Source organism: Pseudochaenichthys georgianus, chromosome 9, assembly GCF_902827115.2.
Source record: "Pseudochaenichthys georgianus chromosome 9, fPseGeo1.2, whole genome shotgun sequence".
Classification (NCBI taxonomy): Eukaryota; Metazoa; Chordata; class Actinopteri; order Perciformes; family Channichthyidae; genus Pseudochaenichthys; species Pseudochaenichthys georgianus.
The window spans coordinates 13,393,253-13,413,924 of record NC_047511.1 but is presented as its reverse complement, the minus strand read 5'-3'; the positions used below and the strand labels follow the sequence as shown (position 1 = coordinate 13,413,924).

Here is a 20,672-nt window from a genome sequence, read left to right as displayed (position 1 = left end):
AGAAAATGACAGTTTGTTCTGTTTTGCCCCTGCTCACATACACTATGTTGCTGCTACTGTCCATAATCTGCTACTGTCCATAATCACTTTATTACTAACACAACATCAGAACACAATCGTTTTACCCAAACCAGCTATTGGTACTGCCACTTGACTTTAAAAACAATTCTGAATTATCTAATTTCTTCAAGAATATTTACATATTATTTCCATTAATTATTAATCTGGCAGCTATTTCCTAAACTAATCCTTTATAAAAAAGTGTCTGCAATTTCCTCAAGCCTAGAGCAACGCCCACACATGTTTTGTTTGACCAGCTCTCTGAAACACAAACATAATGTTAAAGGGGAAAGGAAACACCAATTACAGTTATAATATTCCGGTAGTTTATTCATTTTACAATGGATATTGATCGTAATATTTATTGTATATGATATTACTCGCCAAAAGAAAATTAATTATCCGCTGGCCGGGTGGGGAATTCCGGGACCAGGCCGCCGCCATTAGGAGAGTCCCAAATGGTGACGTCACTGGCTGTGTTTTCGCTCCACCTGAAGTCAACACAACGTAGCAGATATGGCAGCGATGGAGGAATTTTGCAATGAGATCGACGTTTTGAACGATGAATTTGACTATTCGTCGGGAGATGACATTGATGTGGAAGCATCTACAGTTACCAGGCATCCCATGGCCTATGCTTATGAACCGATTCGGTCGAATAGAGTGGCATACGATCCGGAATAAAAAAATTAAAAAAACACAATGCTAACAGTGAGCCTCTGAATTAGCCCCGAGCGAAAATGCTAACCTATTACTGCACCGAAAATCACTCCTAGCTCCCTTATTACTTATCCTAGCCGCACATCCAACACATCGTTTATGATCGCAAGGAGACACAGAATCTAACGGTGCCCACCTCAACACTGAAAGATACAAACTCGCGAGGTTATCCACAAAAACGTACATCAAAACAAGTGGCGCTAGGTACTAACATACGCCAGGCTAACGGCTTACCTTCCTCATTGTCTGGTCTAAACTGGTCTTCAATGGCATTACAACGATAAAAACGATGATGTAGTTAATCCATAGGTTAATATCCAATGGGGCTGTGTCCCCTTTGAAATGTTCTGATAATCTATAAGCAATACAACTGCAATTCCGTTATCTGCTGTCCGCTCTGTGCTCCGTGCACTCTGGGTCCTGCAATACCATCCATCAATAGCAATACTAGCCTTTTTAGGGCTGTTTTCGACAGATGAGCGTGTGTATGCCAGTTTAATTAGTTGAGCTATAGAACACCCCCAATTCTCTATTGTACGTCATAATAGCTACCATTTAGTTTGGACGCGATTGCGTTAATTAATAAGGTCACACTGTGTCAGTAAATACATGTGTGAGCTAGTAATCTGGTAGTGCTGCAATATTTACCTCTCTCTCGGCAGCTGAAGCAACTCGTTTGGTGGCTCGAACTTCACGTTTGTTGACACTGTCATTGTCTTGCGCGGCCGACGTGCTGGGACGGTCGGTGTTCCCGACTGCATACGTTGAGAAATCGAATATTGTGGGAACAGATCCTGGCTTCAAATCCAATGTTTTGTATTGAACCAGGCATCCAGACTGGACTTTGAGCAGCTTCTCATCCTTTAGTGGCAGCCTATGGAAATGTACTTCTTCCTTCTTTGTATAAAATCCATTTGTGCAGCCTGGGGCAATACAATAAACTCCCGACGACGACCGTTTCCTTGTAATGTAAACTACTGGTGCATTGCACGCCATGTTGTTTGTTATTGAGCTTTGGCCCAGGAAGCCGTACACAGTCAGTGACGTCACTGGGAAAGTCCCGGAGCAATGGAAGCGCCCATGGTCATTAGGCACATATTTCAAAAAGTAAATTCGCGTATCTCGATCGTTTACATTGGAAATAGACTAGATAAATACATTTCCTAATGGTAATATTGTCGCATGGAAAGCAGTTTGAAAAGTGTTTCCATTTCCCTTTAATGAATGAACCTTTACATAAGAAAAAGAAGAGAAAATAAACTCTGGCATTTTGCTTGAAGAATATTTTAAACACCTCTTGAACAAAGTAGATGCTACTTTCTGTCTATTGACAATCTTAATTCATACTGTTTGATTATTTAACGTTAATTTGGCTGCCGTTATTGTCAAAAGCGCATGATAAGTTACTTGACCATATCTGCAGTGGGGAGATGTCTTTTAAGGTGTTTGTAGCATTATGATGTCTACGTGAAGGCCTGTATACAGCTGAAGCTTTGAAGCAACAGACTGATAATCTAATCGTCCATGTTGTCAGTTGCCTCACTGATGATGTTAGCCTGGCCGCTGTGTTGCTGTCTGCATGTAAATTGACTGGAAGCAGTTACTTTCTACTTTGTTTATGCAACTGTGCTTCCATGTGTGCATGTTCAACAGGCAGCTCTGTATAGTAAACCTGAGGTAAACACCTGCTATATTAAGGGTTAAGAGAAGCATGCAGTTATAAATCTGTTACCGGTGCCGTACCTTTCGACAGATAAACACTCCAGCCGTGTTCTGCGAGGCATTATCTCATAGCCACAAACAACCTCTCCTCTCCTATCATCCCCTCCTCCTGCTTTACAGAAACAAGTAGGCCAGAAGTAGGAAGCCTCGTCGATGCTTAAAGCACAACAAAGGGAACCAAGCAATTTGATCCTGCAGACTATCTGGGGTTTTGCAGGGTTGAGGGGGGGAGAGCTGCTCTTGAAAAACACTCCCCTGCCTCTGTTTGTCAGTGATTCCCAGGAAGACTTTCTCTTCTCTGCATGCTCATTATTTCCTCCCCATCTTTTCGGTTGCTCGGCAGCATTCGTGCAAGTCAGTGCTCCGCCTCAACATCCCAGGAGGAAGAGAGGGATTTCCCAGCTAGCGTCTGCTCGTAGGTTTACATTAGGGGTGTGTCTACGTCATTAACTCCTTTTAACTTCTAGCTGGATATTTAAGAGCTAGGTGTCAGCTCTCAGGAGTAACTCCACACGGGAAAGGGTGCAACATTTTCAGGTTTTTAAGGTTTTATGTTTTCCTGCACTACCTCACCAAGAGAAGGACTCAGTTGAACTGCTGCCATTTCCCCCTTGTGTGTATGTGATTGCAGCTGGTGTTGATAACAAAGGGTGGGTTCACTCTCCCCTCTATTTCTGTGCGTACAGTGGGAGAGCGTTGGAAATAACAGAAGTGTGTGGAGTTGATTCCCACAGGCTATATGCCATCACCCCGATGGCATGTGACATGGATTTGTTTTCCTGATGCACTTGTTCTGTGTTATTGGTACCTTTTTCATAGTGGCTGTGCTTGAATGGGTTACTGGAAACGTTCCTATCTTTTCAGTTCATTTTCATGAAATTGAGCACATTATTTCTTAAAGAGGCCCCATTATGCTTTTGGGGTTTTCACTTTCCTGTAACCCCTTATATATATTCCTTTGTTTACTCCCATTACATAGTGACATCACTAAGTAACACTCACGTTACTATTGGCTATCACTCCAACGCAATGTACGTGATAGGCTAAGGCAGTGGTTCTCAAAGTGGGGGCGCAGAGGCATGCCAGGGGGGCCGCGAGAGACCAGGAGGAAAAATTGAAAAATTATTGATTTGAAAATAATATGATTGTGTGTGTGTGTGTGTGTGTGTGTGTGTGTGTGTGTGTGTGTGTGTGTGTGTGTGTGTGTGTGTGTGTGTGTGTGTGTGTGTGTGTGTGTGTGTGTGTGTGTGTGTGTGGTGTGTGTGTGTGTGTGTGTGTGTGTGTGTGTGTGTGTGTGTGTGTGTGTGTGTGTGTGTGTGTGTGTGTGTGTGTGTGTGTGTGTGTGTGTGTGTGTGTGTGTGTGTGTGTGTGTGTGTGTGTGTGTGTGTGTGTGTGTGTGTGTGTGTGTGTGTGTGTGTGTGTGTGTGTGTGTGTGTGTGTGTGTGTGTGTGTGTGTGTGTGTGTGTGTGTGTGTGTGTGTGTGTGTGTGTGTGTGTGTGGTACCGGAGATCGTTGTTGTTAGCTTCTGGTGCTAGCGAGCTACGCTAACGGATATAAGGAGTTTTTTCAACAACCAGGTAGAGGAGAGTCCTCTCCTGTCAGACTGAGAGGCTCAGTGACCTAATGGACTCTCTGAGTGTTTAGATAGTTAACTTGAGTCTAAGTTATCTCAGTGGGTCTCCACTGAGATAACTTTTTTGGTCACCATTAATGTAAACAATTATTTCCGAGGCACACGTTTATATGATCATTATAGTTGTAAGAGAATAAATGAAAACAGGTATGAAATACTATATGACAGTAAAACAAGAATAAAGTTTAAAAGGGTGATTTGTAAAATATCCATAAAGAAAAAGTAAATCTGTTTACAGTTCTGTTTCAAATGGGTGTTGAGAGATGTATCCATAAATCTCTTCATGTTGCTCTCAAAGTGCACCAGATTAATGCTTTTAACTTCAACATTTAAAAATAAATCTTCCCGGGGGATCTTGCCCCCGGACCCCCCTATGTGAGGTCCACACACCACCTATAAAAATAGCACTTGATCCCTGCTTGCACCTATATGCCGTGAGCTGATTATCGAGCCTTCATTGTAACATTCGCGTGCGCGTGCGTGTGTGTGTGGAATGTTGCAGTAGAAAATGTCACTGTAGCGACCGGTACATTAATGGGAAACCCTAAATGTTTGAGCACCCTCTATGAAACGTCAAGCTACCCCACAGCACCCCCAAAAGAAATCTCTGGCGCCGCCACTGAGCCTGACTATTTGTGTTGGGGGGCCCGACTTTTTTTTTTCTCCAAAGGGGGGGGCCTGACAGAAAAAGTTTGAGAACCACTGGGCTAAGGCGAGGTAAATCCCTTAGCTTATGTCAATCACAACAGAGCCGGCAAACTAACCAATCAAAGCAGACTGGGCTCTGGTTTCAGACAGAGGGTAGAGGAGACCTTTTTGAACATTAAAGCACGTAAACATATCACAGTAGAAGAACACAATACAATTTGTTAACCTGAAAAAGAGCATAATGTTTTGAATTGAGGTCTTTTTAAAGTTTGTAGTAGTTTTCAATGTTTCTCCCAATCATCCACCTTAAACCCAACAGGTGCTTACATATAATATATCTTATGATCATATCACTTTCCAACAGTCTTACATTTCTCTCACGAATACCTTTTGCTATTCTTCAAGAGTGCATACATCATAACGATTCAAGAGTGCTTCACTGACTGCGGAATTAAATGTGGGAAAAACATGTCACAGGATGTCTTCAGAACTGCACAGATGGTGTATAATCACAACAGGAAATCAGTTGTTTCCTTTCTCATCTCCAACATTATTTTCACACCCCAGTCCCACGGTTTGGCAGATCACACTTTTCCTCTGCATGAACTTTCTGCAGAGGAGAGTTTGACAGCTCACATGAGTTGAAGGATGTTCTTAGCGAACGGCTTGTTCTGTTTTGTTGCTGTTGGCATTTCAGGTTCATTAGATGCCAACATGTTTTCTCTTTAATACTTTTCCAGTTTCAGTGGTTAGCACATGAAGTTATCTATCTGTTTACCTCCATGTCTGTTTTTATAGAGACTCGAAGATACGTGAATTTGTAGGTTGAACATTATAACCTGTAGCCATAAAAGCGTTCTCATCTCTTTAGCTGTCTGAACTTGACCTTAAGAGCTGCTGTGTGAGCTCAAGTGATTATCGCTTTGAGGTAAAGGGTGGTGCACTGATGACGTATTGTTTTAAGGCGAAACTGGAAGTTAGCATTGTAAGGGTCTCCATTGACAAAAAAAGAAACTTTAAAAAAGCTATCGTTAGGCTATAAACACACTTGTTGCCTGCCTGCACATCACCTAAGCTAAAATTGGCTAATGTAGTAATCCCTGTAATTGCTATATCACTTCATAAAAAATTAAAGTGGCTGATGTTTGGCGTGATGACGTTTAGTACTCTCATTTAGCCACTTTGCAATCACCGTTTATGACTCATTGAAGCGTTGGACATTCACGAGATGGGTATTTACTGACATATGTTATGTTGAAAAAAAGTGAAAACTCTTAATCTTGTGTTTACCACAGATCTTATTTCAGGCTTCTAACCACAAACATGTTCAAATAAGTTGACTTCGAGACGAGGGAAAAGGAGTCGGTAAATGCATTTCCGCACCACTTTTTGAGGCCACTCATTGGCTTATTGTGGCTTAATCCAGCCAGTCATGTGTGAAACAGGTGGCCAGTCATTTGAATATAGATTGTGGAGTCATGTACATACAATTACAGACACATTGTAAACCACAGCCCCCCACCTTATTCTGTCCATTTCGCTTTAAATGACGGATCAAATCCTGATGTTTCTTCCTTCTATATGAAAGGTGGGGGCCACAATAGGCTGAAGCCAGCTGAATAGGGGTGACAGTGTGATAAGAATGATAAAGGCGTCGTCCTCGTGTCTCTCTTCCTCTTCACATTGTCTGCTTCGTGTCTCTGGTTCAGTCGCGGGACAAGTCACTTCCTTAAAGAGACATCATTTCCTTTAGCCAGTCTGTAGTTGTGTTCGTCAGCAAAACAATTCCAACCATCACAATGAGATCACTTCCCTTCAAAATATCTCAGTTTAATGTGGTTCATTATAATATGAATTCTCAAATATATATCTAGAGGGGAACGTTTGTTTCACCAAGTAAGAATAGTTTAAAAGTCATATCTAGTAGTATAAGTTCTTAAATCGTTTTCTAACCTTCATTTCCCCCCGCCGTACACCAATCTACTGTGGTCAAAGTAAATACAAAATAAAGGCTAAACAATCATTAAAAAACTCATTGAAACTGCAATATAGACTTGTGCAATATCTAAAATGGCAGAGGTGCAATGTTGGTAAAGGAAAAATATGTCTGAATTTATAGTTCTGAGTTAAGGACTTTGATTGCAAACAAAACAACAAATGTGATTCTGTCTATTGAGGTGATCATTTTCCTAGTATTTCCAGACACTTTGCAGACCTTACCTTTGTTCATCATTATCTCTATCTTGCTTTTGGGTTCTGTTCAACAAGCATGGCCATGGAGTTCTTCTGTGTTGGGCCTCAAAGTGCATTTACTCGTCCATGCAAAATGGTTCATGGCGGAAGGTTAGAATACTTTGGGCAGAAGTTGCTGTTTATTGAAGCTTGAAGCAAAAACATATATTGTGTAAATTATTTTATAAGGTGCTTCTTTTTCAAAGGAGCAGTGTTAGTTCTCATATATTTTGAAAATCAAGCAGTTCTTAAAGTCATTTAAAGGAAAAAATTCAAAAATATTAGCGTCATATATCGTATAAATGAAATACTTTCGGCAAATATGTGTGTTGAAAACCAGCAATACTGTTCTATATTTTATAGACCCAAATAATCCAGTGAATCCTCTGCTAATGAATCAATAATGAATCACCTTAGAAAAGCTCCCAACTTACTCACTCTTACTTATTGTCCTGACATTTCGAGACTCTTCTCATCCCAAATAAATACTTTTGGAGATGTCCTGACTCTTGTCTTGACACACTGCGTTTTCAATGTGGTTGGCGATAGTGGAGGTAATGTGGATCTTGCATTTACTCCTCAGACATCGGGAGACCCATTATAGCGAGAAGATGAGAGCAGGAACATATAGCAGGATTGCTTCCTGACAACTCTGCACTCTCCTCTTGGCAAGACTGTGGGAGTGGGATGACAGCACAGGGATCTCTTTTTATCGCTACCATTTCTTTCTTGCCAATGCAGGGGAAGCTTTTGCCATATCTATAACTCTGTGTGAAAATCTGGCAGTGGGCATAAAAAAAACCGAGACAGAAAGTGGCACACTTTCTCTCGTTTTCTCCCTCCCTTCTTTCTCTCACCCCTTACTCCCTCGTTCTATGCCTCCCTCTGTGGGCGTTTGGTACATGATTACGAAGGCCGTGAGGAGGCACAATTGGTGGAGGCGTCAACAGACTTCAGCCGAGTGTCCTCGCTTCCCCAAGGGGTTTTTCTGGCAGTGTTTCGGGGAAGGGACAGTGGAGTCCAGTCCGATAGCAGCATTCAATAACAAAACATGGCAGCAGTGTTATTGACAGTGGAATTTCCATAACAGCTCTCGTGTTGTTCATTCGTTGAGTCATTTGTCATTTGTGCTAAAATGTCACGCAGACTCGCCACATTTTTTTGGATTAGCTTAGACAGTAAAAGTGCCTGTGTATGCACTATATTCTGTAGTGCTGTTTTCATTCCTCTTCAAATAGCCCTCCTCTTTTTCTGTATCATGGTTTTATTTATTCAAACGTATAGGGCATGCGGGAATCAGCATTTCTGTTTCTATATTTGAATGACTTTCTTCCAGTTTAAGAAATACTAATATTTCTTCAACTGATATGTTGATATTCCTTCATTGTGGTAAATGGCACATTTGATATAAGCAGTTAAGGTCTTTGCTTCTGAGTGTGTGGGATGTAGGATTACTACTCCGATGATGTTTTGTTGTCCTGATCTGTGTGCTGTTGTGCTGCTTGGATATCATTTACAAACCATCGTCAAACTGATCTGAGGGGTTTCTGAGGATGAGGGCAGGTATTTCGATTAAACTACCGAAATATGCACTAATACCAATTTCCAGTGCAGAAGGAGATTTTTTTTTGTTCATTAGACACACATTTTGGGATTAATAGAGGAACAAAGTTGTGAGATATAAGGCATGAGATGATCATTTATATAGTCCTTACAGAAGAATTAGATTTAGATAAAAATTGTTTCCCGAACACCACCTGGCATGGTGTTGCCTTGACTTTAATCTGAATACTTACGTGGGTATTTAATTAGCTCTCATTGCTACACAAGTTATATTACAGCGCCAGGCAGGATGTTATCGGTTATTAATCAAAGCTGTTTGGAATCAACAGTTTGTAATGCCCTATTATCCCGCCCACTCCTTTAGGCTCAGAGCTCTGTGTCTTTGATGCAGATATAGCCAATCTATTTCAATTACTCATGTCTACTGTCCTCAGTCTCTATATACACTGAACAAAAATATAAATGCAACACTTTTGTTTTTGCTCCCATTTTTCATGAGATGAACTCAAAGATCTAAAACATTTTCTATATACACAAAATAACCATTTCTCTCAAATATTGTTCACAAATCTGAAAAAATCTGTGATAGTGAGCACTTCTCCTTTGCCGAGATAATCCATCCCACCTCACAGGTGTGGCATATCAAGATGCTGATGATTAGACAGCTTGATTATTGCACAGGTGTGCCTTAGGCTGGCCACAATAAAAGGCCACTCTGAAACGTGCAGTTTTGCTTTATTGGGGGGGTCTGGGGGGATCCGAAAACCAGTCAGTATCTGGTGTGACCACCATTTGCCTCACGCAGTGCAACACATCTCCTTGGCATGCAAGAACTGGGATGTTTTCAGCCTCCAGGAATTGTGTACAGATCCTTGCAACATGGGGCCGTGAATTATCATGCTGCAACATGAGGTGATGGTCGTGGATGAATGGCACAACAATGGGCCTCAGGATCTCATCACGGTATCTCTGTGCATTCACAATGCCATCAATAAAATGCACCTGTGTTCGTCGTCCATAACATACGCCTGCCCATACCATAACCCCACCACCACCATGGGCCACTCGATTCACAACATTGACATCAGAAAACCGCTCACCCACACGACGCCACACACGCTGTCTGCCATCTGCCCTGAACAGTGAAAACCGGGATTCATCCGTGAAGATAACACCTCTCCAACGTGCCAGACGGCATCAAATGTGAGCATTTGCCCACTCAAGTCGGTTACGACGACGAACCGGAGTCAGGTCGAGACCCCGATGAGGACGACGAGCCTGCAGATGAGCTTGCCTGAGACGGTTTCTGACAGTTTGTACAGAAATTCATTGGTTATGCAAACCGATTGTTGCAGCAGCTGTCCGAGTGGCTGGTCTCAGACGATCTTGGAGGTGAACATGCTGGATGTGGAGGTCCTGGGCTGGTGTGGTTACGCGTGATCTGCGGTTGTGAGGCCGGTTGGATGTACTGCCAAATTCTCTGAAACGCTTTTGGAGACGGCTTATGGTAGAGAAATGAACATTCAATTCACGGGCAACAGCTCTGGTGGACATTCCTGCTGTCAGCATGCAAATTGCTGTCTAATCAGCATCTTAATATGCCACACCTGTGAGGTGGGATGGATTATCTCGGCAAAGGAGAAGTGCTCACTATCCACTGGATAATAACTGCAGCGATGTTTTAGCTGAATACACGTTTTTTTAACCCCAACTGATGCAGTTACAGTAGTCACTTCTTTAATGTTTGTTCTTTCTGATGTAAAGTCAAGGTTGTAACTGTTTGCAATGAAGTTGTGGGGCGCTGAACTGTTCCTTTGATTCTTTTGAATGTTGATATATGAGGGTGAGCAAGCATCTTGAGGAACATTCATCATTAACTCCTCCAAAAAATATAGTTTATTTAATAATAACACTGAATATGTGAATCATAACACTGATTGACAGCTGATAAGAATGATATGATTGTTAATACTATCATATTCATACAGACAAACATCGATGAGTTTATTAATGTACGTATTGCAGCAGCCTGCATATATTTGGTACCCCTGCTGGTCTAAGAGTGAAACAAACTCATTCAGTTATTGTTCAGTTAAAATTCATTCAATTATGTCTGCCACCTTATATATCTCTATTTAAAGCTTTACTGATGTGCCACAATAATGTCATGTTATTGAGTTAAATTATCAATAGTGTGGCTTTCCAAGTTAACATTGATTGATATGACTGCGATTAGGGATGGGTACCGAGCCCCGGTATTAACCGGGCCCCGGGGCTGAATTAGGGCTGGGCGATTTTTTCGGTTTTCAAGATTAATTTGCATTTTTACTTTCCTACGGTTTGTGAAATGGCTGAACCGAAAAATCGCGATTTTAAAACATTTCTAGACTCCGCAGATTTGTTTTGCTTTAAGGGACTCCGTAGTAGCTTACTTTCTCACTTTCCAGAACGCGCACAAAACTCAGCCACATTGCCTGTGACTACCAGATCTGCAGTTGTTATGCTGTGTTCGTTGTTCGTTGTTGAGCATAACAGAGGACTCAGACATTGTACATTACATATATAACTAAACACGCCTTTTCTCCTCCTTATCTCTTTCATGAATTTTCATTTAATATGGTTTTGAACACTGTAATCAATACTCAAGACAGGAAAAACTTCACGGCTGGTTTCATTTCTGGTAGTTCCGGATGTTGTCTCATGCTACCCACGTCTGTAAACAAACGTATTCAAATAAACTGTACCTTCATTTAATATTCAGCAATAATAATATCTCCACGTCTATACAGTAGTTGTAGTGTTGAAATCAGTAGGTTTCGGTGTGCAACACTCCGTGTCATATCGCTAATAAATTCACCTCTATAGTAAATGGTATATTAGCCACATGCTAAATGCTTACCGGAGATGAAGGATTTTCAGAATAAAAGCTTAACAACTGCGCACGAGAACTTTTGGTTTTTCAGTATAAAACAGCATTTAAACTGACGGTATGTTTAAGGTACTTTATGCCATAAAAAACATTGATTTTAATTTATAACACTGTGCGCATGTGCAGAGCTGCAGATCGGGTAGTCACATAGCCTACTACAATCACATTCACCGCTTCACCGACAGATGTACCATAAAAATGTCCACCAATACAGATGAAGAACTCATTCCTAAAAAAGGTGCTACTTCAGTTGTATGGAAGTGGTTCGGGAACAAGCGGTCATACATATAACAACTGTTCTGTGTAAGGTCTGTAGAAAGACAACTTCCTAGAAAGTTAAAGGGATGTTATTTTTTTTATTATTCATTTCATTATCATTATTTATTATTTGTTGTATTTCATTTTACAAGTTTTTTCAGGGATGGCCTACAAGAGATTTTTTTTTGAGTTCGATTTAAAAAAATTTTTGCACATTAATGACAGCCGTGGTGCTGTTTTTATTTTATTTATTTTATTCTTGAACAACTGATTTGTTCACATAGGCCTAGACTACTTGGTAATCTCATTTATTTTTATTGGGTTATTAAAGAAAATATGTATTGAAATGTTGCCTTGGTCTGGTTTGTTTAGAAAAAAACAGAAAAAATCGAGGTTTAAATCAAAAATTGTCCATTAGTTAGAAAAAAAAAACGGTCTTTTTATCGGTACTGGAGAGACATGTAAAAAATATATGTATATGTATTATTGCTACACAAACATTATATTGCAGTTTTAGTGTTGCCAACTGCGTTTCTAATATGCAAAAAGCGTGCAAATTACTATTTTCGATCTTTCCAATCCAGGCGAGAGATCTCTCTCCCCCGCCTGCTCGCAAGGGGGCGGGTCAGTTTACACACACGCAGCTGCTACATGCAGCAACACACACACGGAGGAGATGGTGGAGAGAACGCGCTCCGAGGTGTGGTTAAACTTTACCCGTCTCGATGAGGACAATGCTCGTTACCAAAAGTGCTATAAGAGTTTAGCATGTAAGGGCGCATGAGCAATTTGTCTAAACATTTAGCAAAAGTGCTCCACATTCAGACGGAGGAATGCACCGGGTTCGACTGTCTTTCTAGCAGCTCTGTAGCCCCCCCATCCACGAGTAACGTTTCCACGTCAGGTGTTATGTATGCTAGCAGCAACACACGGAGTTAACTCAATTATACAAACATGGGTTAATGATTAGAGGTAACTGAGTTATTTATTTAGTTAAAGTTTCAGCTATTCTGTTTACAGTTCTGTCATCAGATTATTTAATACGATTTGTTAAAACACTGTTGTTTCTTTTGATGTGAAATATTATGTATTTAATTTAAATAAAAAGCAATGTTAGTTTTGTTCACTGTTTGTTTAGTTAGTTTACCTTATTTTTTTTCTCCAAAAGAACCGATAAGAGTACCGTTAAAAGACCGGACCGATAAGCGGTATTGATAAAAGTAGTAGTACCGTTAAAACCTTAACGATACCCATCCCTAACTGCGATTAAATCAGCATATACGTCTGCCAGGGGATGCCACCCTTCAAAATCTCCTGCCACCCTCTTGCCACCCCATGAATATGTGTCTAGGTCCGCCCCTACCCCTGTCAAAAGATTAAAAAAAATCTTTAAACAGTTAACATGTTAGTGAGTGAGCTTTGGAGATGATTTAATGCAGATTTGTATTTGTTTATTGTTAATATCTCAAGGCTTTATGACACTTTTTGACAATCCTTTCCCCCCCCCCCCCAGTGGACAGTTTGCCGTGGTCAGAAGATGTCGACACAGGAATACGGGTGTGGAGTACGCTGCCAAATCCATCAAGAAGCGACGCAGCAAGTCGAGTCGCCGGGGGGTGACGAGGGAAGACATCGAGCGTGAGGTGAACATCCTGAAGGACATCCAGCACCCCAACGTCATCACGCTCCATGAGGTCTTTGAAAACAAGGCGGAGGTCATCCTGATCCTCGAGCTGTGAGTAGCATCGTCTTTATCTCGTCTGTACGCATCACCACTGGGCACATTTAGGTTAGAGGCACAAAATACAAATATCAACTGAAACATTTGCATAATAGGGCCCCTTAAAGTCAGTAGGGTCTAAATTGAGTAATGAGCTTAAAACCAAATACAGTTTACGGAGTTATTTTCCCTCTCCATTCATTTGACTGAGCCAAGACACAAAAGTAGAGGCGAACACAAGTACGCATGTTCTATTGGCCCAATGGTTGCGGGGAAAAAGGAATTTCTGCCTCCAAAGCTCAATCAAATTCTCTTTATACATCCATGCCCAGCAGAAATAACCGTGATGACATCATTGTTTTTTTTTTTTAACTTAAAGGTCACCTATTATGCAAAATCCATGTCTTTTATACATAAACATGTGTAGGGGACACATGTTTATGTATAAAATACATGGATTTTGCATAATAGGTAAAAAGAGATTCTGAAAGTTTCAGGAAAAAAGATTCGCTCACTTTTTGTCCTGATCCATTTCTATAAAAACCTGTCTGAAAATGAGCTGATCAGATTTTGGCCACTTTATGATGTCATAACGAGTGTTTGGCTTGTGTAACCATTAGCCAATAACCAACCAAGGTACCCCCTCCTCCCCCCCACACCTTATCACCTGAATCTCCTCCTCGAGCTCCTTGTGTCTCTGAGGGGCGTGGGGAGTGGCTCCTTATTTTCATCTAAAGTAACAGACACAGAATCAGCACTTTTGAAACAGGCCTGAAACAGAGGGGATTATGGGATGCTACAATGGCTGATCTGTTTGGTATTTAAAGCTAAACACTTCAGAGGCATGTTTTGTATATATCTGAGACTTATAATATATGGATGAAAAACAGTGTAATAGGTGATCTTCAGAGCCTTGAAAGAATATTAAACAGTTTTCACGGGTTGTACCCCTGATGAGTAAAATAGACTGACCCTTTTCATCTCCATCTTATTTTTTCTTATAGTTTTAAAGCTATAATAATTGTCCTCAAGGTCCAGTGTTCAGAGTGCATGGATTGTAAACTGATTGAGGTGTCGTGTGGCACAAAGCTCACTAAGCACCAGTTTTACCGGGTGTGTGTGTGTGTGTGTGTGTGTGTGTGTGTGTGTGTGTGTGTGTGTGTGTGTGTGTGTGTGTGTGTGTGTGTGTGTGTGTGTGTGTGTGTGTGTGTGTGTGTGTGTGTGTGTGTGTGTGTGTGTGTGTGTGTGTGTGTGTGTGTGTGTGTGTGTGTGTGTGTGTGTGTGTGTGTGTGTGTGTGTGTGTGTGTGTGTGTGTGTGTGTGTGTGTGTGTGTGTGTGTGTGTGTGTGTGTGTGTGTGTGTGTGTGTGTGTGTGTGTGTGTGTAAAAAGCTACACAACACACAAGGGGACGGGTAATAACCAGAAAAGCATGACATGGGACCTTTAAACAACTCAGACATTTTGAGTACAAATAATAAGCTTCTTCTAAATGGCTTTATAGCACTGCAAAGTACTGAATTGAACGGCAGCTTAACAGTGCAGGCTCATTTATGATCTTGCCCTTGTTTTTTCTTCCTCTTAAATATTTATAGAACTGATCTAATATTTCCTCATTCCCAAAACACCAAACAAATGCTCTAATACATAACTATAAACCCTGCTACGGACTAACACACAGGTTTATAGGCCTCATCTCAGTTCAAACCAGTAAACACATGATTCCATAATTCAGATTTCCTCCTAATGTCCCCTGCAAATGCAGCTATCCTAATACATCTGTGGATACAAATATGCGATTTAGTTGCACATTAATGCTTGAGTTTACAATACCAAGTATCATCAATGCACCTTTGCCTTAATGCTATTGACATTGTCCGATTAGTGACATCAGAAAATTAGACTTTTTCCAGTGTGCCATTGGATTGCTTGTGAATTGAAAAACCTTTGATGATTGATCAAAATGATGTACATTTTCCATTCGGAGTGGACTTCAGTTCCTTTTTTAAAGCAAGTTATTACAACCAATAGCTGCCATAAGAGCAAGTATGCTGAGCCACTTCTCCAAAAATAAAGGTCAACTTGATTGGAATAATTTAAATTCAACACTAATGCAACACTCCATTTTATTGTCTTCCTTTTTGGCCGTCTGCTAGACTGCGAGACACAGATATAATATAAGATTTGTCCTGAATTGAAGCCCTAAAAACCTCTTACATTTATAATGTCACACCCGAGTGGTGTCCTCACTCAGACAGCTCTTCTTCTGCTGCTGGACTATGCCTTTCATAATAAACATCAATAATAGATTCATATCAACAATTACATTTATATTGATTTAAGGTGGAAAAGGTTAATAAGTACAAGCTCATTTGTAGATGGAACATAATTAATTCACTGTATTTCCCACAACACTGCCCTGCAAATCTTTCAAAAATACAAGCCTTTTGTTAACAAATGAAAGGATTCTGTCCACAGACAAACACTAAATGGCTGAGTTAAAAACGTATTTTGTTAACCCTTTGACACATTATAAAGGTAAGCTGGTATCAGGATGTCAATATACTCTCAAAACAGATATGAGGGAAAAGATAAGAGACTTATGGCGCATTTCCACTGCAGGGCCTCGCACGGCTTAGTACGGTCAGGCCTTGGTAGGCCAGGCTCACTTTATGTTGCGTTTCCATTACAGTTTAGTAGCTGTGGTAGTAACTATAGTAACGCAGTGTAGGCGGAGCCGTGACGTCATCTTCAATGAGAACCATAACACCAACATCAGCCGTTAGCTGTTTGCCCTCAGAGCTCACAGCTCCTCATATCTGTTCAGAAACTAGACAAAGGTTAAACAAGTACAAACCATAGACTGTCAGTGTCATGGCGAATACAGTCGCTGGTTTATTTATGTCTGTATAGGCCGTTGTGAGTGTGGACGGTCGGAGCATATATAACGTTAGTTCAGCCGATCTCCATTCAGAAAACATGCATTTTAAAAGGTTTTTTGCCTGCCGTATGTCTGCAGACTTGTCAAAGCATTAATTCATGGTTTTTACTAGGTATCAGTATGTTGTTACTTCGGCATCATTTTGAAACGTGTATTACAATTAAATCACGGTCAAATATGTTCATTTTGTTGTAGTTGTAGCCCCCTTGCCAACGATTCTCTCTGACTATTCAGCAGTCGAGAGTGTTTACGTCACTAGTTTAGCATATTCAGCCCGGTTGTTGGCCCGGTAAGAACCTCGATTTTGGAGGGCCAGAAAAAAGGTGAAAAAGTAGCCCTGAGCCGGAACTACCCCTAGTGGAAAAGCAAACAAAAACGGGCAGGGTTTGGCACGGCACGCTTAAGTGGAAATGTGCCATTAGAAAGAGATGTAGCAGTGTAGTGGTGCTGGCAACTGCTTGGGAATTCCTGTTGGGATGCTCTCAGCCATTCCTGCTGTTTATTGGGGGCCGGTGGAGTTTGGGGAGTGGTGGACAGGCTGGACATCTCTCTTTGAGGCTCCTCAGTGATGTGTCTCACCTGAGGTTCATCTCAATATCCCTCCTCGACTCCTCTCTCGATACAAGCGGCCGAGATGGGTTTCCTCCGCCGGGTGGCTGGTGTCTCCCTTAGGGATAAGGTGAGAAGTTCGGTCATCAGGGAGGGACTCGGAGTTGAGCCGCTCCTCCTTCGCGTCGAAAGAAGCCAGTTGAGGTGGTTCGGGCACCTAGTTAGGATGCCACCTGGGCGCCTCCCTAGGGAGGTGTTCCAGGCACGTCCAGCTGGGAAGAGACCAAGGGGTAGACCTAGGACCAGGTGGAGGGATTATATCTCTTCGCTGGCCTGGGAGCGCCTTGGGATCCCCCAGTCAGAGCTGGTTGATGTCGCCAGGGAAAAGAAAGTTTGGGGCTCTCTGCTGGAACTGCTACCCCCGCGACCCGACCACGGATAAGCGGGAGAAGATGGATGGATGGATGGATGGATGGATGGATGGATGGATGGACTCCTCTCTCCCCCTCCTCCGGGACTTGACCCGGAAATCGATCGAGACACGCCATTTTGAAGGACGTCCCAATCGCTGAAATGCACACGGAGGAGGGGTGAGGGAGGAGGCTTCCAGAGGAGACGAAAGAGAGGATACACGAGAGCATGCGGAAGTGTTTTCACTATGTATAAAATCCCCGCCCCCACATTCACAGCTGGACGATTTCAACATAGTAAAACGGAGAACTGTAAGAATGAGTGGAAAAATGCTCACAGCTCCGTGGGAATTATTATGTGCAATTCATTTCTTAAGGTTATACTAACAATTTAAGTCATGTTTAATGATTTTGAACGTCACTAAAACATAGTTATTAAGAAAGCTATTTCATAAATGGCTAGATCTTGATAAATAACAATTATTTTATAGTTTTGTTTTAAAAATATTCATTAGTTACATTATTTAAAATTCACAGTCCTGAATGTGGGTTTGTGGTGAATGTGGGGATCTACAGGACACACATTTTCAGAGGAAAGGCTTTCACATTACTATCATATTTTTATTTAAATGTAAATGTTACACCAAAACGGAACACAAAAGCAGGACCAACCATCATACAATGAATTCCTTGACTAACAAGAGAAAGATTCATTCATTTAAATAAATATTTAACAACAAATGGGCCGGTTCTAAGGGGGGCTGTGCACATGTCATCATTAACAGACGTCGTTTAAAAGTGACGTTTGGTTTGAGTGAATCCCAATCAATACCTGATGACTCCTCTGTCCTCGCGTCTCCTCCTCGTGTCTCTCGCTCGCATCTTACGGAGGCGGAGCTAAGACACAAGGAAGGGACGCGAGTGAGGGAAAGGAGGAGGTGAAATATTCAATTGAGATGAGCCTCTGGTGTCCCTGCACCGTGAAGCCTGTGTAAGACTGGCCAATCAGCTCTCCCTCTCTTCCTGCTGGCATCCATCCTGTCTGTTGTTTGGCTTCCTCTAACACCTCCACAACACATTCTGTATCTCTCACGCTCTGCTCTCACTTATGATATTGCTCACTTCCACGCTGCCTTGTTTTATCTTGACATGTTCATTTAAAATAAAGGGTTTTGTGGGGCGAGTGGAAATCGTCTTTTAGCTTGTTTTGAAGTCGAAACCTTTAAGATCCCATGACATGGCCATTTCTACTGATCATAATTCCATTTTTGAGGTCTACTAGAATAGATTTACATTGTGCAATTTTCCAAACTCACATTGGTTTCTCATACAGCATCTCTGTATAATAATAATAATAATAATGGATTACATTTTTTATTTAGAGCACTTTTACAGGTGCTCAAAGTGCTTTACAATGACATATTACACATATTGGACATGTAAATGTCATTACTGTGGACATTACCCACAGGAGCAAATGCGGGTAGAGTCTCTTGCCCAAGGACACAACGGCCTGACGCAGTGGTGGGCGGTTTTCGGATTGGCGTTCACCCACGCCCCTTGATCTGATGATCAACGCTCTAACCACTGCGCCAAAACCGGCCGCCCGTATAGCCCGTAACCGCCCGTATAGTATGTGTATTCACTCTCTGTCCTAAACGGCTTGTTGGAGCTCCTGCCCCCCCCCCTCCCTGTGAGCCCAGTGTGCTCTGATTGGTTAGCTCGCCCACTCTGTTCTGATTAGTCTGATTTTTACAATTGAAAGATCTACTTGTCCGATATTGTAAATAACACGTCCCGAACGGTGGGACGTGTACTTTTTCGTACACAGCGGCCACTCAGGTAACGGCACTGAAACAACCGACACTTTCAGAGACTTTTAAAAGGAAAGAGAAACTGCCCCAGAACGGTGAAAAGGCCAAAAAAAGAACAGCCAAGATAGCTGAATTCATCGCGTTGGATGACCAGCCGTTATCTGTTACCTTTTTTTTCTGTTAATGCATTGCATAAAGATCGGATCGGGAAAAATCGGTATCGGCAGATTGTCAAAATCAAATGATCGGAATCGGATCGGGAGCAAAAAAAGGTGTTCGGGACATCCCTAAACGTCATGGTTTCTGTTCTGCTGTCTTTGGGTACTTTGAACTTTATTTCCCTGACCAGGAATAGTGTCATGTTGAATTAGACCATGGATCCCAAACATATTCATTTCAAGCACTCCCAGGAAGAGCTGCTCTGAGCCACTGACAGCCATGTGATAGGATTTGCTTCCCTAAGGACACAAATTACAAGTTCACTTCATTATTATTTAGTCAGGCTATGTTCCTGGGTGCATTGCGATTAGTTACAGTAGAAGGGGGAATATATGAATCAGGAAGTGTCATTTTTAAACTTCTTAAATGCAGAGAAACTACTTCGTAGTTTTGGCAATGATACAAGGGGTCTGTTACGATGTGAGGTGCAGGTGAAAAAACAATACGTGGAGAGAGGGTTTTCTTTCAAAAATAAACAGGCGTTTTATTTCTTAGCCTTCCATATTCTTTTACAGGAACACAAAACTTCATGCCTGGTGCTGCGTTCACCAGCAAGGAACTAACACAAATGCCGCCCTCCCCTCTCTTTCCAACCACCAACCTTTATAGGAGACTGCCCGCCTTCCCAATCCAACCTGGCCAATCAGGTCATGGTTCTGAAAGCGGAGTGAAGGGTTAAATACAAAATTAAACACTGTTGTCTACATTTAATAAAACCAAGCCCCAGGAAGTGCGCCGGACTCAGATGAAAATATTTGTGGTGGCCAAACGGCGGTACTACACTTCCGTTTTGTTGCCAGGCCCGGAAACACTTTTTCCCATTGACTTACATGGGGAAATACTGAGTGGTCTGTAACTCGTTGGATAATATGTTTTAAACTAAATAAACAACCCAGTATGAACACTTGTATAGCCCTTATTAAAAACATTCGTTCCTCAAGTTGTAAAAATGTGCTAATAACGTTATTCTGAGTGTTCAGCACTACATGCGTTTATCTTTACCCATGGATGCACAATAACAACGGACCCATATCGCCTTACTGCCATCCCACGGAGCTGTAATAATGGATATATTGCACATGTTTGCTGTAATTCATCATTTGTAAAATATCATACTACATGGGCTGTATGATTAAATCTTGTACCGTAAATGTTGTATTACATAAAGTTAATATTACCGACGTTAGATTAACGTCCCTGTAGCTTATTATTGCACTGTGTATGTATGTATGTATGTATGTGTATGTATGTATATAT

General features: G+C 41.5%; 1 protein-coding gene across 2 annotated transcripts in view; it reads left to right on the top strand.

Annotated features, from left to right (window-relative positions):
- Window positions 1-20,672, top strand: part of dapk1 (death-associated protein kinase 1) — a 105,041-nt gene that overhangs the window by 28,145 nt on the left and 56,224 nt on the right. For both annotated transcript variants that reach the window (XM_034090439.2, XM_034090438.2), the window contains exon 3: window positions 13,279-13,500. In XM_034090439.2, the coding sequence (XP_033946330.1) occupies window positions 13,279-13,500 (222 nt within the window). The remainder of the gene's footprint in view (window positions 1-13,278; window positions 13,501-20,672) is intronic.